A 26,975-nucleotide genomic window follows, 5' to 3' on the forward strand; every position below is an offset into this window, starting at 1 on the left:
TGTGGCTGATGTGGCAGTTGCCGTCGTTGCAGTATGTTTCGCTGACCGATTCGCACACAGCTCTTCATCCTTCCCTTGTGATGAAGTAGGCTGATAGTAATTTTGGATCAGCTGTTCTGCTAGTGATCGAGTTACTGGTGCGACGGAGAGCTTATTATATTTTTGCCGCCGTCACTGCAATCACTCACGCTCAATTAGTGCGGAGAACCCTTCAGGAGTTCTCTGGGGACAGAGCTGTAACCGGGTGAAATTTTCGTCATGGAAAATTTTGAAAGTACACGGAGATAAGGGCTAGCTATTCCGAGCAGTGTTTCGAGCAGCCAGGCCGGCAACCTGACGAACGATGTGCACGAGGCTGGAGTCGATGCTCAAAGATATATGATTCCACAACCAGTCACAAACGCCTTCCGGGTGCATTAGGAAAGCCAAAGGAGCGGGTTGAGGGGTCGTTAAACTAGAACGTTTATATCGATTGAGTGTTTTCCAGATGAATTCACATAGGCAGAGGATGAGAATAGGCCCTCTACCACGGCCACAACCAGCAGTTAATGAAGCTGAGACGGGACCAACGGAAGCTTCCAAATAATGAAAGAAAACACGACGTTTTTGAACAGATGCAGATGCATCATGTGTGTAGGTTCTAAAATCCTGGAACCCTTCATCGTCGGTAATATGATGGAAGTGGATACGTCTGCTGGAAGATCTGCTGGAAGATCTCTCTGTACTGACGAGCAATTTTTGTGCACAATCCATGTTTCTGCGAAGCCGGATTACGGATTCGAGCACGTCCTCTCAGTGTAAGAGACATGAGAGGCAGTCGGTGCGAGACGCGGTGGATGGGAGAGACGGTCGCTGCGAAAGACAGCTGGCGTGAGAGACATACAGTCGCTGCGAGGAGGACGGGGCCAATCATAGACGTCGCTAGATACAATAAGATTGGCCACAAGCATTCGCTGAGCCTTTGCTCACATTGGGCAGCAGGGAGGTTCTGAACAGGAAAACACTTCACACTTGCATACTCTAGTCACCGACTTTTAACCGTCTCCACCGCCTTAGGCACGGTTCTTTCAACGACACGAAAACTTTCCTTCCTTACAGCACCCATACGGCGACATCTCGACGCCGCCCGTGCAATGGCGACACGCTCAATAAACATACAAACATTAATCAAAGATATACGAAGTATCTCTGGTCTTTCAGAGCAGGAACTTAACAATCTTACCGTTGGCACCACCCTGCCTCATGCGGCTCTAGGAGATTGCACTAATCGTATTTTGTAGACCTTCGCAAGGCAAGTAAACAAGCAGATGTGCCAAAAAAACAGACTTTGGGCGGACCCTCAAATCGACTGGCCGGGGATCCCTGAGGATGAGATGGTATTAGCACACAACGAGATGCGGGAGCGAGCGAAGGTCATCTTTGAGCGACACTCATTGGACCAGACACAGCAGGAGGCCCTCATCAAAAATCGATTGCACCATGCAAGGCGGAATTGGAGGGGGATGAATAGGAAACGATCTCAGACGACTGGGCCAGCCGAGAACCCCGAGCATGCATCTCATCCACCTGATCCCACGGAAGACGAACTGATGCGCATTATCCAGCGTTCCGAGTAGGCTCCTGATCCCCTTGAACTCGCTTACTGTGGGGTCCCCTACGTCCCCGAGAGCTGCGAAACCATTCCCGATCACCAATCTCTGACAGACACACTGCCTCGTCCGCCAAACTCGTCATGGTCACCACAATTGTCACACTTGTCACACTCTCCAGGGTCTTCAGACTCGCCAAAGTCGTCAGAGTCGTCAGAGTTGCTACGGGTTGGAGACCATCCACGTGAACCTGCATATTGACTCCGAAAGCCTGTAGTTGGCGGTAAAGAACTTGGAGCAAGTGTCCAGGGCATGGATGCTTTACCTGATGAACCGTAAAACCTCTTGCGGTGTTATCTCGAGATGTTTAATTTCGGTCATTGCGGCATATGGTCGTTACCAGCATTCGTTTCTTTGCAAGCGAAGAGGCAGCGAGTATGAAAATCTTGTATTGTTAGTCCAGATAATCTCAGATATCGCCTAGGTGTTCTGTGACTAATTTCTCTCTTCCACGGGTCTTCAGATTCATTCGTTAAAGAATTGCAATTCATTGACCCAATTCCGCATCCAGCCGTCTTCGGGGAAACTGCTACCAAGCAGTTCAAAGTCCGGAACGTCGTCCATTATGTTTGCGGGACCAAGGTTGCTTGGTGTTGGTGTAAATGATTGTGCTTGATCATAAACCATATGTGGCATGTTTTGGTCTGAAGAATGTACACTTTCGGCTATGCGACCACTCCGCAAAATGTTGCTTGCAGAGGGTTCAAGCGCGGCAGTAATACGGTGATAGTTTTCTGGAACGTCCGCTCCATAAGGATCGAACAGTCCAAGAGGAGAGAAGGACAAAGTATCCAGCGATGTGCTGGTGCTGAGCCGCGGCATGGGAGGTGGTTCTCTGGTTTCGAGTACCCTGCGAATTTCTTGGATATTGCGTAAGTTGTTTGCTGCAGAGGGCCTGGTAGACGCTAGCGTCCGAAGACAGCCTTCAAGAGTGTCAAGGTGAACCTTGCATTCTTCCCGCAGTGATGGAATTCCGAGACAAGAGAGTTGCGGAATGGCGGTGACAAGTAAATGCCATGCAAAACCAGAACTCAGGGAACACGTATGGCCCCGCAGCTCCATCGCCTCAAAGATGCGGAAGCTGAGATTTGATGCCACGATAGCAGGTGAGCTAGCTGGTTCGATGTGAAATATAGATCGCGGGCGGTAGAGGATAATGATGGTGGTGAGTAAGTGCACGTGTAACTGAGCCAAGTCGAAATGGTATGGCTTTGCAGTTCCATCTGCTTGGATAAGTCGGAGGACAAGGGGCAACGATCGAACAAACTCCAGGAGTCGAAGGCCTACTTTGTTCTTTTCTGCTGGTGGGGGATCGTTCTGCCGAGTCAGCAACTGGCAGAGATCACATAGGATTTCCGTGATAGCAACATAAGAAACAAAGATCTGCGCGCGAATATCACTAGGGTCCGGAAAGTCGTATATAGATGGGGGCTCAATCCCGCAGTCTGTGGGGTTGATGATTCGTGGGCGGCCATGTGCAGATGACATGATACTGTCTCTCGACTATACAAGACAGTTTGTGTTAGTTACTTAACATGCTCATATGTCCGTGATACGTACGTATAAAGTCCACCAAATTCTTCTTCTGAGCCTCTCTTGACTATTGCGCCGAGTTGACTTCATGTTTAGGCCCATCTGCTGGGCAAGGCCAAGAGCATAGTTGCCCCAAAATCTTGGATGGTCGGTGGAGATATCTTTCGGAGCGGCTGGCGCGTAGAATTGCACCAAGCATAATGCTGCAAGCAGATTGAGTGGGTTTCGCTCGGCACCGGTGTCAATTATAGCTTTAATGCGGCGGTATTGTGGATGAGCAGGAAGGGTAGTATCACTTTTAGGCTTGGTTGTGGCAGCAGCCAGCAGAACCGCCTGCAGAACCAGCAACGAAGTCACTCTCGAAGAAGCGTCGACGGAGACAATTCCATCATCAATAACCGGCATCCAAGTCCAGCACCTGTCGTAGAATACTTCGAACAATGTTTGACGGACAGGGATTGGTGGAAGTTCAAAGGCATTATAGAGCTCAAGGACTTTCATGTCGGTGTCGGTTAGAGTGTGCTCGTGTAGATGGCGACCTCCATGAGAATGATCGATCCCAGGAAAATCGTCTCCCAGGACCGCGCGCCGAGACAGGTACGATGAGTTGTAGAATTCATCGACTCTTGGGGAAGAAGCCGCTGCCACTAGATCTGTCGGGCTCGGGGCGGCGACACGATGATGTACGAAGAGAAGCGGTGCCATGACGGCGTCAGCCCGGTCCTGTAGTGGCGACGAGGCGGATATCTTCCAGTCTTGTGTTGGGCGACTGGTCTGTCGATCAGCAGCAGTTGATATTGACCTCGAGGCATGGCTCTCGGTTCTGGCTCTTTTCTCCGCTTGTGGTCGCTGCTGACTGTGTTCTTTCCGCCGCCGTAGACGGGGTCTAAGAGAGGTTCATTTCTGGTCTATCTGGACAACAATGTGGCACTTACTTGCAAGGGATATCATGCTCAGCACAGTTTGAACATGAAACAGAGGTGCCGTTTAGATCACAGCGTACTATGAGCCGTCAGCACTTCTCCAAGCTCGACATGTTGGAATTTTTTACACCTTTTCGAGCATAGCAGGCTTCACATGCCCGGGCATGTTGGGGACGAGTACTTATACAGCTCGGATCGTAGCTTTTGAATGTAGCCATGTCTCACAGACTGACCTGAATCATCGCGGCGCGATTTTCTTTGTGCTCGGCGGAAATAGGAAACAGATGTAAAGAAAGATAAGACTTGAATGACAATGGATCTCAGCTAAGTAAAAATGCGGAGAAAAGCGGATTGGTGCAGCCTCGGGTGGAGCATGTACGAGGTACTCGGTACACCATGACGATCCGCCCGATCTTTCTGGCCTTCATCTCATATCGAAGCAGTTGTTACTATCAAACCGCACACGAACACTTTGCGACAGGAAAATATGCCCAAAGCGTGCCTACATATGAGCTCGACTAACAGTGCAATTTTAAAAGAACAAATATCCTTACAGTTTTGCCTTGGCTCCGTCTCTCTCAGTGCTCTGCTTAAACTGCTTCCACATTTGCCTAGTATTCACCATCATGGGCCAGAGATGTTGCATATGATTCATCTCACTTTTTCGGGCACCGTCCAGCAATGCCTCGTACGGATTCTGGTCGCTTCTTGCTAGAGCACTGTCAAGCTCAAACTCTGTGAAGCCGTACGCGTCCATGATATTTCGCGCGTGCTTTTCTGCCACTTCAATAATAATTGTGTCGTAAGCCAAACGCAGTGAGGACCGCTGATCCGCTGTTAAAGACAGGGGCGGACACAGCACTGTGTGAGCCGATGTCATGATAGAAAGGGAATACTGGTGGCGGGTAGATAATTAGCATCACTCTAGGATCTTTTACAAAGTATAAACATACCAGTTGAGCCAACGCTGTCATCGGCTCCTTGTATGTTGCATCATTCGGTATGGCATCAACAACTTGCCAGAATGCCTTCCAGTATACGAAATCACCATGCGCCATTGTCAGCGCATGGCATGCATAGCTGGTATCCCGGTCTGCCTTCGTGTCCTCGATGTGTTGCTGTACAAGCACAACGAGACGCTGTTCGAGAATAAATCTCTGTGCATCACGCTCGAGCCACTGTGAAGGCGACTTGACACCCAGTGGCTGTGGTGTTGAGCTGCTGCGCAGAAAAGAAAGGTATGAGAGCGATGGAAGGGAGGATTCGGTTCCACTGTAGGTCCGTCAGAACAAATCTTCGAAGGGCGCAAAAGAGAGCATAATACGCCTTGAAATGTTTTAGAATCGCCCTAGGTACTTGTTGTGCCACAACGTAGTTATCGCCCTCATAGGTCACCGCGTTGATGGAATTGGCATACATCCGGCCAAACCCTGATAGAGCACTGTAACCGTGACCGCCACAAGCAACTCGACATGTTTCCACGCCGTAACCTGTGATTTCAGTGGAATACACTTTGGCACCAACAGTTTGGAGATGGAGGTCTTCTAGCTGAGACGTGTCGTCGGTTCTTAAGTAGTTTGCGGTATAGTCATCGTATGCGCGCTTGATAGCTTGCCCGACAACCACAAGTGCAGTGGCCTTGAGGCGCGTCAGCAATCAAACACTGTCATTCGTTGGTAACAGGCATTACCTTGGCAAGAAGTGGAAGCAACCTATATCGCACACTCGCATAGTCGAAGACGGGAGTTTCACTCCCATTTCCGCTCTTCGAGAATTGTTTCCTGAAAGTGGTGTAGTGATAGGCGACAGCAACGGCTTTCAGCAAGTCCCAGCCAGTGATCTCCGCCATGAGAGCACGTACCGTCACCATCGATCCGTAGGAGTGCTTGAGATTCTTGGGAGGAACGTACGAGCCGTCCCTGAGCACTTGCGCATTTCTTGCCAACATTTGAGACCGGGGAATGCGCACATTGTGAAATCGAAGTGCACCATTATCAGTCCCCAGCATACCCTGGAATGCCTTTGGGCCCAGCTCATAAATTTCACAGCCAGGCATGAGTTCCTGAGTATCAAGATTGCGCAATTGAACCAAGAAAAGATGATTGCCATAGTCCTTTCCTCTGATGATCAGGCGAGCCACAACAATCCCGTGAGTAGCCCAAACCCCGGTGGCACCGATCCAATATTTGGTGCTACTAATCGTAGGCGAGTTGATTAAGAATTCGTCGGTCTCAAGGTCAAGAGTAGCGGTGGTTTCAATGCCTTTGACATTTGATCCATGGCCCAGCTCTGTCTGACAGTACGAGCCAAATATTTCGAACCGCTCCGCTTTTGGGATCCAAATTTTCTTTTGTTCGTCCGACATTTGTCGCTCCAGGTTTGACATGAATACTAACGCCACACATTAATCTTCCAGGATATATGAGCCCAGAGCGCTGGATATACTTCTAAACTGTGGCTGGACGGGCAGCATGTTGTCTGTCATTTTGATGGCTTCCATGAAATGGCGATGGGGCCAATTGTTCTCGAACTTGAGTCTGATAAGTTCACGACTCTGCAGCGCCGCACGGGTCCACGCATCTTTGCGTGCCAGCGATGGAGGTGTGACAAGCTTCTTGTCAAATATGGGATTGCCAATCAATAAATTTAGCAATGCTTTCCTTCTCTCTAGCTTTTCTTCGCCTCCCCAGAGGAATAATGTGAAATCCGAATCTTTAGGCTGGACTGGAATATTTCGAGACATATTGGCGCCTGATTAAATTCGGACTGCCGGTTACACAGACACCAAATCAAGATAATATGTAATTCATCCGCTTGGTTGCGTTGTATTATACTTGAAAGTCATATTCACCTTTTGGGTTAGTGAGATGGAGTCTTGTCACCAAGTCGTTCTCTCCGCATGCGCCGGGAATTTCCAAGCATGGTAATCTCCAGGCTCGTCCGGCGTTTTCCAGCTTCGGTGTTCACCTTCTCCGCACGACAGCGAAGGACCGACAAGAGGGATACTGGGTAACCTGTCTTCCTGTGGGCTTTTAGCAGACCATCCATTGGTTTCGTAAAGAAACACTACAAAAGCTATATGGAGCCAAGAAGATAACTTGAGTCTTCAGAAATTTCCAGGCTGCGAGAGTATGGGCTACCAGTATCTCACGGTTGAGCGCCAAGGCGACGTCTTCATAATCACGTTAAGAAAACCTCCTGAGAACCGCCTCAATGTTCCGTGCTGTCAAGAACTTATCAGAGCATACCACTCGATTCAGAAGGAGCTAGGCCAGGATGCTGAAGGGGCGGTGGTACTGACGGGCAGTGACGCCAAATTCTTCACCACGGTCAGCGAATCTGGACAAAGCAACATATGCTCAAACCTTGCAAAGCTCTAACATTGTCCTAGGGACTTGACTTGGACGAACGAGAAGGCAACATGTTTGCGTCAAGCGACGGCTTTTATCCCGTAAGTGAAGGCTCGCGTCGTCCAGGAGCTAAGCTTCTAACGCAAAAACCAGCTTCTGGCCACGATACTCGACTTTCCATTTCCGACAGTAGCGTGCATAACAGGTCACGTTATGGGCGGTGCTTGCCTTCTGACTCTTGCTCATGACTACCGAGTGATGAACTCACAGCGCGGGTTTTGGCAAATGCCTCCTGTGAATGCTGGTCTGCACCATGACGGCATGGGTTCACTGATTCGGCTGAAACTCGCACCTAAGGTTGCGAGAAAGGTGTTGCTGGAGGCACACAGGTATACTGGAAAGGAAGCATTTGAGGATGGGATTGTGGATGTGATTGCTCCGCCAGATAAGATGCTTGACGAGGCGATCAAGATCGCCGAGAAATGGAAAGTCAAGGCGAAAATGGGGGTTTATGGGCTCCTGAGGAACGAACTTTGGGGTCAAGCTCATTCTGCTTATCAAACAGTGAGCTATGTCCATTCCAGGCAAACATCTAGAGAGCCAAAAGTAAAGTTGTAGAAAACCCTCAAACGACGTTCACATTCACGAGATTGAACTCGTCGATTGGACCTTGCTCCAATTTATTTCGCCCAACCCGGAGAAGGTATGGCCGCTCAAATCTTGCTCTCCCGCTTTCTGGAGTCCCAGCGTTGTATGTTGGGATGTCCTTCTGCAGGAAACAGTTCTTTGACAAGCACTTTCTTGATAACCTTTCCTGTAGCGTTTTTCTTGAGCTCGTCCACGACGCGCAGGAGTGTTGGCATCTTGTATCCAGCCAGCGTGTCTCTCAAGTCGTGCCTAACCCTTTCTAAGGTCAAGTTCCGGGGTGCCTCCGCTGGTCAGCCTTTTGGAGCACAGTTCAGAAGGCTGCACTTACATCTGGCTGCAGGACTAGGGCGGCAGCAACCCTTTGACCAAACTCCTCATCTTCAACTCCGACTACCATTGCTTCGGCAACGTAATCAAGACCTAGAAGTTCTCGTTCGATATCTAAGGCGGAGATTTTGTAGCCACCACTTTTGATGACTATGAGCCCAGTCAGTGGTAGTAGCGAGGATCTCAAACGATTGCTTACTGTCGATGGAAGCTCGACCCAGGATGAAGTAGTACTTCCCTTCCCGGCGGGCGATGTCGCCAGTCTTGAAATACCCATCAGCATCCAAAGCGTTTCTCGTCGCTTCCCTGTCAAACAAGTACCTGCATCCGTCAGCGATCCGGTAAATGTGAGCCGGCACAGAATGCGTACTTTGAAAAGAGGATTGGGCTTCGCATGAGCACTTCTCCTTCGTCACCGTTGGAAAGTTTAAGGTCAACTCCGGGCGCCTTCTCTCCTACAGAGCCATCTGGTACGCCTTCTGATCGCGGCGTTACCGTAAAGGCATTTCCGAATTCTGTACCTCCATAGCGTGTTAATATCGCTCTCCCTCCTCTCAATTTCGTCCACTTCTGCTGTAATGGTCGTGGCAATGCCGAAGTGCCGCACAGCAGAGCCCTGATTTCGTTCACGCCTTGAACGTATTCCTCCAAATGCTGTGGTGGTAGTTTTAACAGTCGCTGTTCATAGTATGCCATCAAGCGCATGTAGATGGTCGGCACTCCCGAGAAGAAGGCTAGACCCCCTTGCCGAATCCGCTCCCACGTCCATTCGACGTTGAACCCACCGCTTCGGAACTCAATACACCCTCCACAGTATAGGAAGGGAATCAAAGTAACAGTCACTCCCGTCGCGTGATGTACAGGCAGCACATGTAATACCATATCCCCTTCCTTGATACCATGTTGGTCACTGAAAGAAGCCGCCACGTCGTAGAAGAACCCTCTTCGCTTGACCCCGCCTTTAGGGGGCCCGCTGGTACCCGACGTGAAAATAACCAAGCCTGACTTGTTCAGGTCAAAATATAGATCAGAAGAGATTTGAATTTGGCTTGGGTCCAAAGGCTTCTGCATGATATGGGGAGTGATCTGAATGGCGCAAAAACCATCATTCTGCTGCTTGCGAACCGCGGATTCGAGGTCTTTGGCCAGCTGCACGCTACGCTGTGCAACAAGGACTGCTGAAGACCTTGCTTTGATAGCATAGTATGTTGCTTCCTTGGTCGGAAGATCAGGGGCTACATTTCTTTAGCCAATACAGGTGCCAAGGTTCCTGGGAAATCACTCACAAATGGGTACTATGACGGCACCCAGCGCCATCAAGGCAAAAAAGCCCACCACAAATTCATAGCCGCCCGGACCAAGGAGGTTAATGAAGACCTCTTCATCTCTATCGATCTTCTGGACAACATCACCCGGCAGCGTCTGTCTCAACACATTTCGAAGATGGAGGACATCCGTCAAGAGTTGAGTGTAGTCGGCTGTATACCCGAACGTGATATCCTTCACGGCAACGAGATGGGGTCTGTAAGCCCAACGCAACAGTCGGCCAAACAGGAAGAAGTTGGGAAAGACATTTGGACCTTGGTGCTTTGGTACCCATTGTGATCGATCATCCGGATAATTGGCACGATCAACAATGACCGCTGAACGACCATCCGAGGATAACTCTGCCAGAACATCTGAACGTATTGACATGACCGTGATGTGGTGCCAATCTGTCTTCAGTCAGTGTTGAACTTGTACAGAGAACAAATCAAAAGTAGTCTCGGAATTTGGTATAATCAACGAGGAAACATTTGGTTTTCGCCCTTCTTCCGATCTTCAGCCTTGTGGCGTAGAACAATGTCAAAGTCGTTCGTCCTCATGAGGGGCCGATTTATCTTGGAGATACTGTAATCTCCTAGACAGGAAATTCCCGAGACGAAATCCCCGGCCTGCATCAAGGTTGGGGAGACAATTACGAATCGGTCAAACCCCGTCAGCGTTTCTCCTAAATCCGGCGCATCTGGGGCCCCGTATGGAGACTACGAGAATAGTATATCCACCATGTGCCCCCGGACCTTATATGAGGGGGTTGACCGACTGTTGCCCAATTGTCACCTGAAACAAAACTCCCTCTCGTTGCACAGAAACCGCGGACGCAAATAGCATTGTGACAATGCTTGGCTGGCAAGCTGCGAAGGCAGCCGTCGAGGCTGAGGGCATCTACATTGGAGGCTGGGGCCTGCGGAATGCTATCTGGCCCAAACGCGCTGGTGGCCGCCACGGTTGGTCTCTTCGCAACGCGTGACTGTTGATAAAGTGAAACGAACACTTAATAGCAAGCAGTCAAGATAGGATCGAGCATGTCGCAGCGATCCAGGACTGGGACGAGGACGAAGAGCGGAAGCTGGTGAGAAAGCTTGACGCCAGAGTCCTGTTCCCTTGCTGCATCATCTACTTCCTCGCGTACCTCGATCGAGCGAACATGGGATTCGTCAACGTGCTCCAAGCTGGCAAACCCAGTAGTTTTGAAGAGACCCTGCATCTCGAGGGCGCAGATTTCAATTGGGTAAGAATTTGCAACATAATCTCCGAGCTTTATGGACACTGATAAACACGCAGGCCGTATCTGTCACTTATTTCATGGTCACCGTCCTCTTGATCCCATCGAATCTATTGATGAAGAGGTTCTCTGGGAAGTATTATTTTCCGGTGATCATGATCCTCTGGGGCACCATTGTTATGTGCATCGGCGCAGTTCACAGCAAAGCGGGTTTGCTTGCCGCCCGCTTCTTCCTGGGAGTTCCTGAGTCTGGCGTTGTGCCAGCCTCGATCATGTACTTCTCTTTTTGGTACAAGCCCCATGAGCGAGCGTGGCGGATTGGTATCTTCCATGCTGCAAACTCACTTGCCTCTGGGGTGGGAGGATTCCTGGCCGTTGCCATTGACCACGTAGGTCACTAAGATATGTTCATGCTACGAGACGCAGAGCTGATTAAAAAAAGCTGAATGGAAAAGCCGGACTGGAGAGTTGGCGCTGGTTATTCATAATCGAGGGAGCCATGCCGTGAGTTTTCATTCCCCAAACTCGGCTCTTTCGGCCTCAATACTGACTGTTGCGAAGCATTGTCTGCGCAGTACCCATTCACTTCCTACTACTTACTTTTCCGGAAGACTCGAAATCACTGACTGAGCGAGGTAAGCTGTGATCTGGCTATCTAATGGGAGATAGCTTGTTAACAATTCATCAACTTCAAGAACGTTATATTGCTGTCAATCGCTTCGGGCGTGGGGCGACGCGAAAGACGGACGTTACATGGGACTGGCCCGCCTTCTTCAACGTCATGTCTCGACCGTCGACCTATGTTTTCTTCGTGTCGTACCTTTGCTTACTGATCGTCGCGGTGGCACTTGGGACCTTCTTGCCCACGATCCTGAAAGTGGTAAACAATTGTCTATCCCGCTTCACAAGAGCTTCTCGCTAAGTGTCACAGTTTGCCAAATTCAGCAGCACGAAAGCCAACGAATACAGCTCGTCGGTGTATTTCGTGGCAATTGTCGTATATGCCTTCTGGAGCTGGCACTCTGACTGGACGCGTGAGAGAATCTGGCATTATATCATCCCAGCCGCCATGGCCATTCCGTGCTTCGCCATCTGGACCCACGTGGCAACGCAAAAGAGCTTCGGTGACATGACACCGATCCAGCTTTATGGGTTGGCGTACCTCGGAAATATGGTCTCAATTGCGCAGCCCGCTGCCCTGGCGTACCGAACGTCAACTTTATACGGAGCAGCTGAGCAAGCTATTGGTGGAGCTACAGCCATAGCTTCGCTATCCATCGCAAGTATTATCGGCCCTCAGGTGAGGAGCAATCACTGTCAAAACACTGGTAAGGGTGCTAACTCTCGCAGATTTTCCCGAGCACGGACGCTCCTTGGTATTTGCCAGGCTTTGCCGCTGCATCCTCCACCATAGCCTTTACCATCATCAGCTTTGCAAGCTTACCGCTGTGGCTACTCTGGGAGGCGAAACGACGCAAGACAAAGACGGGGCATGCTATGCCTCTACGAGCCATCGAGGATGCAGAGCACAGTACTATCTCAGCTGCCAATCTCGCTCGTCTTCATGAACAGAAAGCATTGGAAGAAAAACGCGCTCTAGATCTGGAAGATCCCCGCCACATTGAAGAGATTCCTGATGCAAAGGCTTAGAAATACGCCCGTCCTCAGTTACATGCGCAGCACGACAGTAGGTTTGGAAGGTAACAACCTTCGCCCTCTGGAACTAGGGAGCTTGTGAGAACGCTTGCATTGACACTGCTGTATAAATACACAGTGTCATTCTCCGGAACGTTGAGAGATGCGGCAGTCAGACGAATGTTGGAGTCTGCCTATTCTAGTAATTTAGCAAATGCCGACCTTTGGGGAATCCTGGAGACGGTGTCAAGGGTCTCCATTCTAAAACTTACCCATTGATGACATGGATCACATACTGGACGTTTCCCTGCATCACAAGACACACGTTATCCTGGATGACTAGGCGATATTCCTAGCGCCGTTGACCCCGTTGGGCTCGGACATTACCCTTTTTGTGAAATTGCCTTCAAGTAATTACCCCACGGCGAAATCCTTTGCTAAAGCGGAAGATAGTATTCTGCTCAGGTGGTTGCCATACTCATGGCATGACAGGACCTCCACAAAGACAGTCAATACTCAGTATCAGGTGAGTCCGACGAGCGTTCAATAAATTTCGTTGCAATATTACTATTGGTGTCGCTCCCTTCAGGTCAGAAAACTTTTGTCAAGATAAAGTCCTTTTTTTCTCAGTACAATACAAGGAGAGTTCCAACTTCGTACAGACTTTTGACCGGTCATGGATTCCCCTAGTGACTTCAGCGCTGGACTCAAGCCCGCCGCCCCTGATGGCGCTACGATCATTCACAGCGAGCGCCAGCGCTCGAACGTTAACATCCAGCAGCTCTCGGAGCATTTGATGGGGCCTGAATATCTCGAGCGCCAAGGACGAGTGTTGACCATCTTGGGTAAAGAGAAGATATTTTCCAAGTCAATCCAGGCAAACCTTTCCCGACCGGACAGGTACAAGCTCGGGCTTGCCCGCGGAAAGCGTATGAGACAGCTCCAAGACAAGCACGGCTGGGACGATGATGATTTCCTTATGGCGGAGTACCTCGTGGACGACATCCAGCCATATCATCTTCATATATCGCTTTTCACTGCTGCGGTCCGCGAACAGGCAAGCGACGAGCAGAGGGCGTACTGGATGCCCAAGATAGCAGCATGGGAAATTATCGGTGCCTATGCCCAGACGGAACTCGGCCATGGCAGCAATGTTCGGGGGATAGAGACTGAAGCACGGTGGGATTCGGCTACGAAAGAGTTCATCCTGCATAGTCCCACAATTACAGCAAGCAAGTGGTGGAACGGTACGCTCGGCCGCACAGCCAATTATGCGGTCGTCGTTGCTCAGTTGATGTTACCCGAAAATGGGATCTACAAGTCATACGGGCCGCATCCTTTCATTGTTCAGATCCGCGATCTGAAGACGCATCAGCCACCTCATAGTATCGTTGTCGGCGATATAGGTCCAAAGTACGGATATGCTCCCATGGACAACGCATATTGCCTATTTAACCAGCATCGGTAGGAGAGACTTCCCTATTTCGAGTCTCAACAAAGCACCTCTGGCTAATCAAGGTGAATAGTATTCCGCACAGTGCCATGTTGTCCAGGCACTCTCGCCTCGACCCTCAAACAGGCATATACACCAAGCCGAAGAATCCGTCCTCGGTTTATGGACAGCTTACTCGAGGACGTTCAGTCATTGTTATGAATGCGCGTCTGGTGCTGGCTCGAGCCGTGACGGTGGCGGTACGCTACCTGTCGATTCGACGCCAATTCCGTGACCAAGATAAGCCAACTCAGCCACTGGAGACATCTGTCCTCGATTACACCACCGTGCAAATACGCATTCTGCCTCTGTTAGCAACAACATTTGCCCTTCATTATTCAGGTGCTTATATGCGGCAGCTGTACGAACGTACACGCAAAGATGACACCACAATTGACACGATCGATCATGCCGCTCTCTCCGAGCTGCACAGTACGTCGGCCGGGCTCAAGAGCCTAGCCACGACACTCGCGGCGGATGGAATTGAGGTCTGTCGACGCTCAATGGGTGGCCACGGGTTCGGTGGAGGTACTGGCCTGGTACAGCTGAACGCGGACTATTTGTCCAAGCCAACGGTGGAAGGTGATAATTGGATGATCACACAGCAAGTTGCACGGTACCTCATCAAGAAAGTAAAGGAGCAGATACACGCACCGAAGGACAAGCCGTCGGGTCAAACTGAGGAGCATATCAAAACTTATCTGTCCGCCCAATCCCCCACGCGGAAACTCGACGTTCTGGAGAGCGACCAGTCCATTGTGGATGCTTTCAATTGGCGCATGTCCTGCATGGCATACCGGGCATATGATGCCCGAGAGGTACAGAAGAGATCCTGGAACAGCCTACTCATCGAATTCCACAAACTGAGCCGGGCTCACTCTCAGGCAATGCTGGTATCGAACTTCTACCAAGCGGTAGCCGGCCACAACAAAGATATCGTTCTGGATTCGGCAACACGCTCTGTTCTCCTGGACCTCTTCCGACTGTTCGCCCTTCATACCATGGATTCGGATGCTCGAGAGTTTCAGAACTCTGGTGCAGTCTCTTCAGAGGAATTAAATGAATTGCCTGCGAAAGTGCTTGGGCTGATGGAAAGGATCAGGCCACACGCTGTTCGGCTTGTAGATGCGTGGGCCATCCCGGACTATTTGCTTGACAGGTCAGTAAATCCAGCCTCCTTGCCACGATCCTAGAAATCACGCTAACATGCTGTAGTGCACTGGGGCGGCACGATGGCAAAGTCTATGAAGACCTCTTCTATCGCGCCCACGTTCTGAATCCCTTGAACAGGGAGACATTTAACCCTGACTACAAGACCGACGAGATTGTTATGGAAAGCGGTGATGCAGGGAAGATCTTGGCGAAATTATAGATATCGAGGGTGGCATGCCAGACGGCACATGGTGGGAATAGATTGAAGCACTGGACGTATGTTATCTCTGTCACGGCTGGATCAGCTCCGATTGGCAACCTAATAAATACTAGGCATCCAACCAGGTAGTGTCTTGCCTAGCCGCCTACGTCAGGTTGAAATCCACGGTGTCGGAGGTAAAGTTGGAGAATATTCCAAAAGTGACCCGTGTGGAGCCTGGAAGCTTCTACCAGGGGCGATAGCAATGCCCAAGACTTGCATATAATATTCGTCGAAAACGTGAAACGAACCCAGTTCCGTGTCAAGCTACATCGATCACAATCATCTCAAATTTTCCATTCTTCTCCAAAGAGACAACTTCATTACAAGGCCCTTGGACCGCTAAACCATGACATCGAATCAGCCACAGCATTTAGAGAATCAATCTGCGAAAGAAAAGGACGAAGGTCACATTTCTTCAACACCACTTGCACTACCAGGCCCGCAAGATGTAGGGAGTTCATCTACGACAGAACAATCACAGACATTCAAACTTGATGCGCTGGGACCACTTGTCATAAACTCGGATGGTACGCTATCAAGGATCCATAATTGGGCCGAGATGACTGAATTGGAGCGGGAACGCACTCTTCGCATCCTGGGGAAGCGGAATCAGCTCCGAAGAGAAAATATCCTCGAATCGGAAGCTGAACACGCCAACACGGAGCCTGGGAAACAATGAGGGGCCATAAGAGAGAACGACTTCCCGAGATAGATGAAGTTCACTGCTTCAGATCAAAAAAGTGGACGATACGTTCGGGGAGGGGCGCAAATGCATGTGTAAATTGTGATCAATGCATGAATGCAAGGAGAGACCACCGTCGTCAGCACACCGGAATGGCCCCTGCTGCTGGTCACAAGTCAACGGTTACAGGGACAACGATCTACTCCAGCATGCGACAGCTTCAACGCCCTTATGCACCCCTAAAAAACTGCGAATATCCGCGGAGAACCTCAGATGCTATATATACTCTGATGAAAGCCAGGAGGATCATTGTACGCAGCGCCATGATAATGAACTTGTCGATTGAAGGATGGGTGGAGCGAAACATAAAGGCGCATGAGCACCATGCCTACTAAGCGATAGGCATTGCGAGAGGAATACGGCTTGTTGACCGAAGAGTACATGCTTCCGAGTGACGGGCTCCAGAGCGGAGGGGGGAGACGTAGCCCTCGTTCCCCGAAAGTTGGTTGCGTGACAGAGAGCGGCACGAGGAGAATGTTGCAAGTAGTTTCTGCGATGAAAGAATATATACCTAGTACTCCGTACTCCATACTCATTCGTCAGAGGAACCTCTCGGTTAACAACTGATTGGATTATGTTAGTCCCGACGGCAAATTAAACAGCATCTGCCAATGGACCGTAAGCCCGAGGAAAGCCGGTTGGGAACACATCCATCGAGACAATAGAAACCATTCGTTCTCATGGTTGCCCGTGCCCGCTTATTAGGCTAATTCCCGGGCGGCTTGTAATAGCCTTTGTCCTCTTCAGTCGAGGAAGGGCGTCCAGCGTATATATCTGCCATGGGCAATCTCCACCGGCGAGATAACTGGGTACTGGAACGTCTGTTTAAGCATTACACTCCTGCATCGACTCTTTTTTCCAAATCCAAAGCGAAGCAACTATGCCTGGAAAGATCAGTGATTGGACTGACTACTCCTTGACGGAGGAGCAGAAGCAGCATTGGATGGAACATGGATTCATCAAGGTTGAGAACTGTTTTAGCCAAGAACTCGCAGAGAAGTGGACGAGTTCCATTTGGACGAGACTCGGCGCATCTCCGGACGACAAGTCGACGTGGCCAACAGAGAAGTTGAATATGCCCGGCCACACGGTCATATCGGTCAAGGAGCATGCGCCCAAAGCATACGCAGCAATGTGTGAGTTGGTTGGCGGAGAGGATCGAGTCGCTGACTGGTATGTATTCCACTCAGGTAGCCGCCTGACGGACCAGGTTAACGAGGGTCTACACGCCGAGGAAGCATATGTACAATCCTAAATTGACTTGCTCATATTTCCACAGGTGCAAGTTCTGGAAAGATGGTTTCATTCCCAACCTGGGCAAACCCGAATACAAAGAAACTGATCCTCTGGACATGAGATCACTGGACAACTGGCACTGCGACGGAGACTGGTTCACTCACTTCCTCGACTCCCCGGAGCAAGCCCTTTTGGTGATTCCCCTGCTCACCGAGATTAAGCCCAAAGGCGGAGGCACCGTCATCTGCACGGACGGGATCAAGTTGGTGGCGGAAAAATTGGTATGTGTACTGTTTCTTATTCTTTGGTGGCCTCTCGGACTCTGTGCGTTCCTCTTACAGCTTTGAGTTGTAGTATTCGCTGCCACAAGGGGCCACACCGTACCTGGCGCCTCGAGGCACGCCTGAAATCCCCAAATCCAACCCATTGCGTCGCCAGCTCTGGAACTCCTGGGTACAGGATCCTAGCCTCTGCCGTGACGAGTCGTTCCACGAAGCCACAGGTCAAGTGGGCGACGTTTATTTCTTACATCCGTTTATGCTGCACTCGGCGTCGAAGAATTTACTTCGAAGCGTCCGAATCATCACAAACCCCCCTGTGGCCTTGAAAGAGCCATTCAACTATAACCGTCCAGACGGAGACTACAGCCTTGTCGAAGCCAAAACATTGAAGGAGCTTGGTCGGCCAGAAGGACTGCCGGAGTGGAAGATCACGGGACCCAGAGAGCTGCTCCCCAGTGCCGGCGGCAGGATAAAGGTACGCTCTCCTCGGGTATTTTCATGGTAGTCTTAACATCAATTCAAGACCATACTAACACATTCGACTGCAATGCAGATGCAAGAGGAAATGAAGAGACAAGAGTTGGAGCGCTTGAAGAAGGCCGGGATGCCTATTCACACGCTAGAGGGGACCAATGAGTATGGTCTTGAGTATTATCCGTCTTAAATCGTCCCGGGGTCGATTGTTTGACCACGACAGCGCTTGCTTCAGGCTTGTAACACCCTTGGTAACGTTGTAACAAGAATATACATGTATTCGTGGGTACTCTACTGTGAGTAGTGTTCTTGCGAGGGTTGATATGCTTCTATTTCAGTCCCTCACCATTCAAGTGACCTAGATTTAGATGATTCCTCAACAAGCCCAGCCTCGGGAGCATTTCGCGAAGACTTGCCACTCTTCTGATCCAGACTCTGCAGCTTGGAGAACAAGCTGGGTCCATATCTCTCATATGTACTGATAAGTCCACCTTCGGCGAGCAGTTGTTCCTGAATACGATCGAGTCTGAAGTTCCAGATCCGGCCTTTACAATGGATTTGTCGGTTTTTAACATCAATCTCTACCTCCTCCCCTTCTTGAGCGAGCAGATAGAACTCATCGTCCTGGAGCTTGATTCCCATCAAGCCGTTGTTGACTTGATTCCGCTGGTAGATGAAGGCGTACGACTTTGCAATCACTGCTTTGATGCCTGACCACATCAAGGCCTTCGGAGCCTGTTCTCGAGAAGACCCACAACCGAAGCTCTTCTCGGCAACGACGATCGAGGCACCGGCCTGTGCACGATCATAGAATTCTGGTCGAGTGTAGCAAAAAGCACCACGAGCCACCTCTTCTTGCGTGAGGTGCGAATGGCATTTGTCTGTCGGAATGATACTGTCGGTGTCAACGTTGTCTCCAAACCGCTGTACTCGTCCTCGAATCGATTCGGGAAGCGATGGCGGCGGCTTCTCTTCTCTCGATGGGAGGTCTGCATCCTCCTTCGCTGGGATGGAAGCGAGAAGCTCCGGTTCGACATATTCTGGCGATTTTCGTGCTTCCTGTGGGCCGTATCTCCTCATGGCATCGAACTCGGCCATATTGATCTTCCCAAGGATATCTGTGGGGCTTTGCAGCGACATCGAAAAGCTGGAGACGGCTACCGTTGCTGCAGAAGTAATATTGGCGATTGACCCGGGGCCCATTCGATCACGGTAGTTTCTGTTCTGGGAGGACAGCCAAACCTCTCCTTTGCCAGCTTTGTCGACTCCCATACCCACGCAATAGCTACATCCAGGCGCGCCAATCTCAAATCCGGCCTGTTCATAAACTTCGAGATGGTTTAATTCTTTCAGCCTGTTGATAATAGAGTTGGATCCAGGAGTCACTCGGCGCAGGCCCGGCGCCTCGGGTTTTAAGCCTTGAGACATCGCCTCCTTTAACACTAATGCTGCCAGGATCAACTCTTCTTCAGTGGTGGTGCATGCTCCAATGAAGACACCTTGCAGGTTTTGAAGCTGGTCCTTTGCTTCTGAGACAGGGACGACGTTGTCTGGAGATGGGTAAAGCGCAATAAAGTGTTCCAATTCTGATAGATCCACATCGAATGTTTCAGCATACTGCGCGTCATCGTCTGGCCGGAAATACAAACTGTCTGATTTATGTCGCGGATCCTTCCGACGTTGGATATATTGCATAGTTACCCCGTCTGGGACAACACAAGCACCAATGCCGCCAAATTCGGTCGTCATGTTTGCGATGGCAAATCTTGCATCGCACGATAGATACTGAAGTCCTTCACCTGTGTATTCGACGAGTCGACCTGCTGCGACAGTGTTCCTTCGGAGCTTACGCATTACTCCCAGGATAACGTCTTTACCGCTGGTCCCAAGAGGTGGCCTGTTGATGAAGTTGATGCGGACAATCTCTGGAACCTCGAGATATGTCTCACCAGTGACGAGCTGCAAGATCATATCGGTAGCCCCTACGCCAATTGCGAGACTCCCAAGCGCGCCAGCAGAAGAGGTGTGGGAGTCGGCACCGACGACAAGCATACCCGGTTGACATCGGGAACGATAGTATTCGGTATGCATGATCGTGGTGTTATGTCCGGCATAGTTGTCCCCAAGGTCCATTTCTTCCGCAATCCGATCACAGGCCTCAATGAGAGACTTCTCGTAAGCTCTGTGATTGACTCGTGGATCCACGACATGGTCTCCCGCTAGCCAGAACCTGTCTTTACGGCGAATGCCAGGTCGTCCCATCCGCTCATAGTTCTTGTTCATGCCAAACCAAGCAACTTCAGATGCCAGAAACCAATCTGGCGCAACCCGAATGACTGTCCCCGGTTCCACGTACGGAGTCTCAAGGCCGAGTGCATGGTGAACCAGTATTTTCTGGCACGCACTCATCGGCCGTCGGCTGGTCTGGTCCATGGTTGCTTTCGAGATATGACCAAAGAGGTTCGATAGTTTCAGTTGCAGGAGTTGTGGCCGGACAAAAATGGTGTAAACTCGAAATATCAACCTGCGACTCACAATACAGTTGGTGGATAAGGCGCCGTTGTACCCCCTGCGTACTCCAATCCCTCAACCCAGCACTACCGAAAGCATTCGAGATGCCCCGCGACCCGGTACAACTGCCGAAATGCTCAATGGTGCTGAACCCACATGAATGAGAATCGCTTCCAACGACTCCCCTGGAACCCAGCACACTGGAACCGCGAAAGTTGGAGGCATGGAGGTCCAGAAGCCCCACGGTTTAGAGACTGTCCGCGTAGTGGAGGAAGGGTAGAATGCCACTAGGCGAGATGTTTTTGTTTAGAAGTCGTGCCATTGGCGAGATGGAAGCCACCGGCGAGATTCCGGACCATGCTCTTCGGAATTCAAGCGGCTGGGACGATGCCCCTGGCGTCCGATCTTACCCCGGATTGATGGCTCCAGACTGTTGGATCAATATATTCAGCGAATGGAAGCCATCTGAATTCACCAAGTCTTGCATACTATCTTGTCATACCGCGAGGACTGCAGTCCCCCAAGTCAAGATGATCAGCGAAGGAAGAAACAACCATCTGATCGACAATTGGAAATGTCTGCTCATTTGTTGTGCGGTCAGCATGGCAAATTGCCAATATGGCTTTGGTGGGTGTTTCACCAGAAGGCACTGGACGACGCTGACCACTTCGCAGATACTGCCGCCGTCGCCGGTTTCCAGGCCATGATTGGATTCCTCGAAGTTTTTGGCTACAAAGACCCCAAGGTCAAGTCGGGATGGAACATCAACACCAAGCCTCAGCAGCTGATTTCAAGCTTCCTTAACGTCGGTACTATTGTCGCGGTGCTTCTTGGTGGTCCCTTCTCCCATCGGTTCGGTCGCAAACCGGCAATATGGGTCGCGGCCGTCGTATCGATGGTAGCATGCGGCGTCCAGGTCGGAGTCAACAGTCTTGCAGGTCTATACGCCGGAAGGATTCTCCTTGGATTGGGAAACGGGTTTTTCATACTCTACAGCAACACCTATACCGTCGAGGTGGCACCTCCACAGCATCGAGCATTCCTGGCGTCGTTCTTCGGATTTTGGGTGAATCTCGGCAGTATTCTCGGGGCCGTTGCCGACAACTATAGCAAGAACTTGCATAGTAGATTGGCGTATCGGATCCCACTGGCTTCATTATTCGCCATCCCATTTTTGCTCAGCATCTTCATGTTCTTTGTACCGGAGTCGCCTCGGTGGCTCCTTTTGCACAACAGGCCAGAAGAAGCGCGCAAAGCATTGGAGAGTCTCAGAGGGAAATCACTCAAAGTTGAGCTCTTGAACGAAGAGTTCATCGAGATGCAAAGAGGTATTGACCAAGAAAAGGAGCTGGCATCAGCAACATCGGCCTTAGACATGTTCAAGGGCACCGATCGCCGACGGACTATCCTGGCAGCAGGAGCCATCGTATCGCATGCAGCGTCAGGAGTCTGGTTCACCATTTCGTACAGCACGTTCTTCTACCAAATGGCCGGCATTGACAAGCCATTCCAAGCGACCATTCTGCAGAATTGCCTCGGATTGATTGGTGCAATGTGCGGCATGTTTCTCATGCACAAAGTGTTTGGCCGCCGCACCATGCTTTTGATTGGAGCTTCCGGATGCTGCATTTGTATGTTGGTCATTGGCTTATTGAGCCTTGCTGGACATTCGAAGAGTGCTGGTCAAGCCCTAGTGGGCTTTGCATTGATGTTCAGCTTCTTCTACAACGGCTTCACCGGCACGATTACCTGGCCGATCGCGGGAGAGCTCGTCAGTTCACGTCTGCGAATTTTCAGCGTCGGCCTGGGCACTGGAATCAACTATTTCTTCAACTGTGAGTATGGCAGGAACCACCGTCGAGCTGAGACTGAATATTCTGCAGGGCTGATCTCGTACTGCACACCATATTTCCTGAATGCAAACAATCTCAACTGGGGCGCCAAGTACGGGTATATCTGGGCCGGATCAAACGCGATTGCATTTGGTGGGTATTTCTCAACTTCTTGAGAAATCTTCGCGCTAACTTCGGATCGCAGCCTTTTTCTTTTTCCTAATCCCGGAGACAAAAGGACGCTCCTTAGAAGAAATTGACGAGATGTTCGTCAACAAGGTCCCACGCGGTCAATTCAAGACATATCAATGCGTCTCGTCAGAAAGGGCGCGCGAGATCGCGGGGAAGGAGCTCGATCAAGTCACCAAGAGTGGTATTACCGTTCATGCCGAGAAGGTCTGAGACTGAACGCAGTTGCTAGTGGCCCCATGCCTCTAGGAACGGACATACTGCTGGATGACAATTGTAGTCGATGCTTGTTCAATTCATATCTCTTCTTCTGGATCTCTTTCGGAATATCCCATTTTCTAGTGTTTGATTTTCGGTTGTCGTTGTCCTGAGGAAACTAGTACTTACCACTAGACTAATTATGGTAAGTACATCTCTCATTTGGTATAGCTCGCGTCACGTGAACTGATACCTCACTCACTCGACAGTCAGCCAATAGTAAATCCAAACTTACCATCGATATTGAAACCTTTAACGATATCCAATGAAACGCCTCCTATTACTGTCTGTATCCACACAGAGAACAACAGCACCCATTTCCTGCCCTCGAGACGTTGTGGAAGTTCGCTATCGAGAGCAGACAACTGGATGGTGGCTCCGCGGCTCTGCACCTATCAAATACCTTGTTTCTCCCGGGTGAAGACTGTAATAGCTGCATCATATGGGCCCACTGAGTTCCTCTATTCGCGTCAGGGTCCCCATTGCCAACCACAGAACTTTTGCAAGAGATTAAAACAGAGCTATACTCTACTGCGCAGGCGACCGGCAGAGCAAACCCATTGAGGTTGTAGCGCCCTAGAAAGAGTCTGTCCCAGCCCAATGGCACAGGTATATGCGGAGGTCATACACCTGAAGCCTTGCCTAAGAGAAGTTGAGGTGAGTGACACGGCAAATACTTGTAATGTCAGACGATCACTTCAAGAAGAGACTCATTAAGCGGGCCATAATTTCTGATAGTAATTTCACATTATTCTTCTCTTTACAGTTCTTGCTCGTTATCGTTCTGAAAAAGGACTTTGAGCTTCGTTAGCGCGTCATCGCAGTTGACTTCCATGCTGGTGATAACATCGACTGCTTCCTCTTTGGCCATGATGAATTGAAGGACGACCCAGAAATGAAGCGCATTTCTGTACATGCCCTCAGCTTTCAGGGATTTATCTGAAGTTTGTGAGCGAATGACTTCCCACAGTTGGCGCCACCTTTCCAGAGCGCCCTTGATCTCTTGGGCCATTGGGCCCATTGCAAAACTAGAAGACTTTCCCCCGTTGATCCGGCGACCGAAGTTTGTCGTAGGTAGGTTGAGTGACATCGTCATTACACAGGAATGTACGTATGTGTACAGAACTGCGAAAAAGGTGAGCCTGCCGCTACTTTACCAGTACTCGCAAATGATAGGAAGGACAGGACGGTGGACAGAACGGATGAAGGACCTACAGTGGATGAGAATGAACAAATCAAATATAGTGAGATCGCAACTGCCATCTGTCTCTTCCAAGGACGTTCCATTTTCAGATGGATCTGTCTGTGACGCGGTCGTTGAGTCAGAAGTCTTTGCTTTTCCATCAAAGAGGAGAGCAAAGGCTTGAGACATTGTCAACCTTGGTGCAAAGATAGAATCGTCCTGCATAAAGGGGTGCCGTGAGCTGAAGATGGCTTCTTTGCAGGGAAGGTCATTGTCAAGCTCGCCGAGGGTTATGCGGCAAGGATAGTTTGAATAAATTCTCATAGCGCAGTCAAGTAATGCAATGACTGATATTGTTCTGCAGTGGATGGAGTCAGCAAAGACCCGCGACAAAGCTGAGCCACATACCGGATCTTCGTCTCCTTTTGTAGCCAAGCAACTTCTGAGATGCGATCGGACGGCCGATGACGTGCATGGTGCAGCTGCATGCTCCGTGCAACCTGAAGATACTGGTAAGCAACAATCTAAGCACAGGTAGGAATTTTCGAACATTGATGACATCTCCGAGCCGGGATTGCATGGCTCTTCGTTTAGACCCTCGTGAGCCGCCCCAATACTGGGCAACGACCATCAAATAGCCAGCCTGAAGCTCTTGGAAAATCTCCCAGTCACGGTCCTGTTGAAGCGAGTCTGAAGGTGTCGGCAGCGAGTCGCCTTGGATAGATCGAGTGACTTCAATCTCGGAGGAGAAAATTTCCGAATCGAACACCACCAATTCCGCAACATCGACTAGTCTCTTTGCGGCAAGCCTTTCTGTCTGATCTTTTGAATACATGGCCCCAATAAAGACCACGCTGATGACCAAGCCAACTGGGACTTTGGAAGGATCAAAGGACGGCCGATGAATGATGGGGCAGTTCAGGTGCCAATTACGGAAGTAAAGCGAGATGAACTTGCGGATCTTCTCCGAGGTCAAAAGGAAATTCAGGCACGCGGTCAGTTCCTGACGAGACTTTTCATCCAAGGCAAGGCACCATAGCTTGTTGTAGATGGCCATATTCAGTGCTGAAATATACTGCGCCTGATCCAAAGGCTGCTGTGTCGAGCTGGAGGGTGTGGAGCCAATCTGAGCCTCGGGCGATATCATCGCCGGGTCGTAAAGTTCCAGCTGCAAATCAGTATATGAGGGGGAGTGAATCATTCCGAAAGGCCCTGTCCAAAAATCCAGATACTGATCGTCAATCCCCATAGGTGTCTGAAACATCCCGGAGAAGTCGAAAGCAGCTGGACTTTCGTCTTCTGATTTTGGCTCAACATCATCATTTTCCTCATCCTCCCCTTCCTCATTTTGTTGATGGAACTGCAAACCTCTTTGCCGATCGTCGCAGGGCGGCAGATTGAAGGTCTCTGTGAATGTGTCGGTGCCGCCGTTCAGGAGCGCTTGGATGGACACGCGGTCGCCTAGGGGACCCAGTCTTTCTGCTACTGCATGGATAATCAGCATCATCGCCAACCGGGTATTCCGTATGCGGGAGGCCGGGGTACCTACTCGACTTTTCTCGCACAGTATGTTTTTGGCGACATTGTACTTGTTTCTTCTTACACGGTGCACAAGGGCTGCCTCCGTCACACCGGATTTTAGAGGAAATGCACTTGCAAGAGGTCAGCTCGATTGCATGATTTGGGTGCTATTTCCAGTGTAGTCACCGTCACACAGGCATGCGGTCGTCGGCCTTTAGGAATCGAGTTGGGAACATCTCTGTCCCCACGCCGTTGACAGTGGCTGTAATGCGTTTGAAGGCGATCCCTTCTCCGGCGTCAGCAGCAAGACTTTGAGGTATACAGAAGTCACGAATATCGTACTTGCGCGAGAAGTCTCGAGAGCAGAAGACACAGGAGAATGGTTTCGCTCCGGTATCTTGACGAGAAACGTTAGCGGCGTTGCGCAGCCTCTGTGTCGCAACTCACGTCGGGTTTGATGGCGCTTCAGGTGTTCAGCACGAGAGAAGCTTTGGCCGCAGTCCTTGCAACGATAGCGCTTCTCTGGAGTGCCAGACGCGCCGGTAGGAGTTGCTGATTGCTTCATACAGGCTGAAGACAGGAGCGCCTGGTTTCTGATCAAATCGTGGAAGTTTTCCATGGTTGTAACCGCAGCCAAAATGCTGCGAGTTTCAGCGTTGGGAGAGAATTATGGAATGTTATTTAGGAGGGGTTGACGGCTTAGATAAGTGCGGCGGCAGCGGCGGCGACACACAGCACCAGCCCCAATGACGGGGAACCCTTACTGGTAGGGATATTAGTAGTTAGCAAATGGGAACCCGCTCAGTCAGGGGCGGGATGCGGAGAAGGGCCCCCACGAGAATTTTGTGGGCGTCAGCTGCCCCCATAATGCTCACTGATCAGGACCTTCCCTTCCTGGCGGGTGACTGATGGTGCGGAGAGCACTGGCGCCGCACCGAATGGCAATCCTCCGTTGCCCCAATGTTCGTGAGTGACATGAATATGGTAGCCCTTTCGGAAATACCCCCAGCCCGAACATAAGATTATGTACTTGGGTATTACCTAGGTTCCCCGTTATTAAATGAGCCCATGTCGACGACAAAGGGATGCAGCAATTACACCACGAATTGCTTCGATCTGTATCCATCGACACGAGTAAGACAGATCTCGCACTATTCAACGTGGAGGGAGGTGCTAACCCACTTCAAAGATGTAGAAATGAAGCGCAAAAGACGTCCCAAACGCTGACCAAT

At 50.4% G+C, this 26,975-nt stretch overlaps 10 protein-coding genes across 10 annotated transcripts; 5 read left to right on the forward strand and 5 right to left on the reverse strand.

Annotated features, from left to right (window-relative positions):
• Nucleotides 1–2,114: 2,114 nt before the first annotated feature.
• On the reverse strand, nt 2,115–3,887 carry AYL99_10892 (hypothetical protein; the record flags this gene model as incomplete). The annotated part of the gene is made up of 2 exons (XM_018842398.1): nt 2,115–3,152; nt 3,210–3,887. The coding sequence occupies 2 exons, from the start codon at nt 3,885–3,887 to the stop codon at nt 2,115–2,117; spliced, it is 1,716 nt and encodes a 571-aa protein (XP_018688559.1).
• Nucleotides 3,888–4,695: 808 nt separating this feature from the next.
• Nucleotides 4,696–6,848, reverse strand: AYL99_10893 (hypothetical protein; the record flags this gene model as incomplete). Its single annotated transcript, XM_018842399.1, has 6 exons — nt 4,696–4,703; nt 4,766–5,000; nt 5,059–5,377; nt 5,430–5,743; nt 5,796–6,496; nt 6,551–6,848. 6 exons carry the CDS (start codon nt 6,846–6,848, stop codon nt 4,696–4,698), a joined length of 1,875 nt encoding a protein of 624 aa, XP_018688560.1.
• Nucleotides 6,849–7,236: 388 nt separating this feature from the next.
• On the forward strand, nt 7,237–8,073 carry AYL99_10894 (hypothetical protein; the record flags this gene model as incomplete). Its single annotated transcript, XM_018842400.1, has 3 exons — nt 7,237–7,434; nt 7,497–7,556; nt 7,609–8,073. The coding sequence occupies 3 exons, from the start codon at nt 7,237–7,239 to the stop codon at nt 8,071–8,073; spliced, it is 723 nt and encodes a 240-aa protein (XP_018688561.1).
• Nucleotides 8,074–8,168: 95 nt separating this feature from the next.
• AYL99_10895 (hypothetical protein) lies at nt 8,169–10,125 on the reverse strand (the record flags this gene model as incomplete). Its single annotated transcript, XM_018842401.1, has 5 exons — nt 8,169–8,384; nt 8,432–8,580; nt 8,630–8,751; nt 8,801–9,665; nt 9,717–10,125. The coding sequence occupies 5 exons, from the start codon at nt 10,123–10,125 to the stop codon at nt 8,169–8,171; spliced, it is 1,761 nt and encodes a 586-aa protein (XP_018688562.1).
• Nucleotides 10,126–10,588: 463 nt separating this feature from the next.
• AYL99_10896 (hypothetical protein) lies at nt 10,589–12,625 on the forward strand (the record flags this gene model as incomplete). Its single annotated transcript, XM_018842402.1, has 8 exons — nt 10,589–10,697; nt 10,752–10,981; nt 11,035–11,364; nt 11,418–11,479; nt 11,537–11,610; nt 11,671–11,855; nt 11,907–12,275; nt 12,326–12,625. 8 exons carry the CDS (start codon nt 10,589–10,591, stop codon nt 12,623–12,625), a joined length of 1,659 nt encoding a protein of 552 aa, XP_018688563.1.
• Nucleotides 12,626–13,286: 661 nt separating this feature from the next.
• Nucleotides 13,287–15,474, forward strand: AYL99_10897 (hypothetical protein; the record flags this gene model as incomplete). The annotated part of the gene is made up of 3 exons (XM_018842403.1): nt 13,287–14,074; nt 14,137–15,261; nt 15,318–15,474. The coding sequence occupies 3 exons, from the start codon at nt 13,287–13,289 to the stop codon at nt 15,472–15,474; spliced, it is 2,070 nt and encodes a 689-aa protein (XP_018688564.1).
• A 1,664-nt stretch (nt 15,475–17,138) lies between these two features.
• Nucleotides 17,139–18,439, forward strand: AYL99_10898 (hypothetical protein; the record flags this gene model as incomplete). Its single annotated transcript, XM_018842404.1, has 4 exons — nt 17,139–17,431; nt 17,538–17,775; nt 17,849–18,250; nt 18,329–18,439. 4 exons carry the CDS (start codon nt 17,139–17,141, stop codon nt 18,437–18,439), a joined length of 1,044 nt encoding a protein of 347 aa, XP_018688565.1.
• Nucleotides 18,440–18,591: 152 nt separating this feature from the next.
• On the reverse strand, nt 18,592–20,682 carry AYL99_10899 (hypothetical protein; the record flags this gene model as incomplete). The annotated part of the gene is made up of 1 exon (XM_018842405.1): nt 18,592–20,682. One exon carries the CDS (start codon nt 20,680–20,682, stop codon nt 18,592–18,594), a length of 2,091 nt encoding a protein of 696 aa, XP_018688566.1.
• Nucleotides 20,683–21,362: 680 nt separating this feature from the next.
• AYL99_10900 (hypothetical protein) lies at nt 21,363–22,994 on the forward strand (the record flags this gene model as incomplete). Its single annotated transcript, XM_018842406.1, has 4 exons — nt 21,363–21,387; nt 21,435–22,595; nt 22,644–22,745; nt 22,798–22,994. 4 exons carry the CDS (start codon nt 21,363–21,365, stop codon nt 22,992–22,994), a joined length of 1,485 nt encoding a protein of 494 aa, XP_018688567.1.
• An 805-nt stretch (nt 22,995–23,799) lies between these two features.
• AYL99_10901 (hypothetical protein) lies at nt 23,800–26,362 on the reverse strand (the record flags this gene model as incomplete). The annotated part of the gene is made up of 7 exons (XM_018842407.1): nt 23,800–24,164; nt 24,255–24,580; nt 24,631–24,722; nt 24,773–25,707; nt 25,768–25,874; nt 25,936–26,140; nt 26,191–26,362. The coding sequence occupies 7 exons, from the start codon at nt 26,360–26,362 to the stop codon at nt 23,800–23,802; spliced, it is 2,202 nt and encodes a 733-aa protein (XP_018688568.1).
• Between the last annotated feature and the right edge of the window lie 613 nt (nt 26,363–26,975).

The sequence above is a fragment of the Fonsecaea erecta genome (genome assembly GCF_001651985.1).
Source record: "Fonsecaea erecta strain CBS 125763 chromosome Unknown Scaff12, whole genome shotgun sequence".
Lineage (NCBI taxonomy): Eukaryota > Fungi > Ascomycota > Eurotiomycetes > Chaetothyriales > Herpotrichiellaceae > Fonsecaea > Fonsecaea erecta.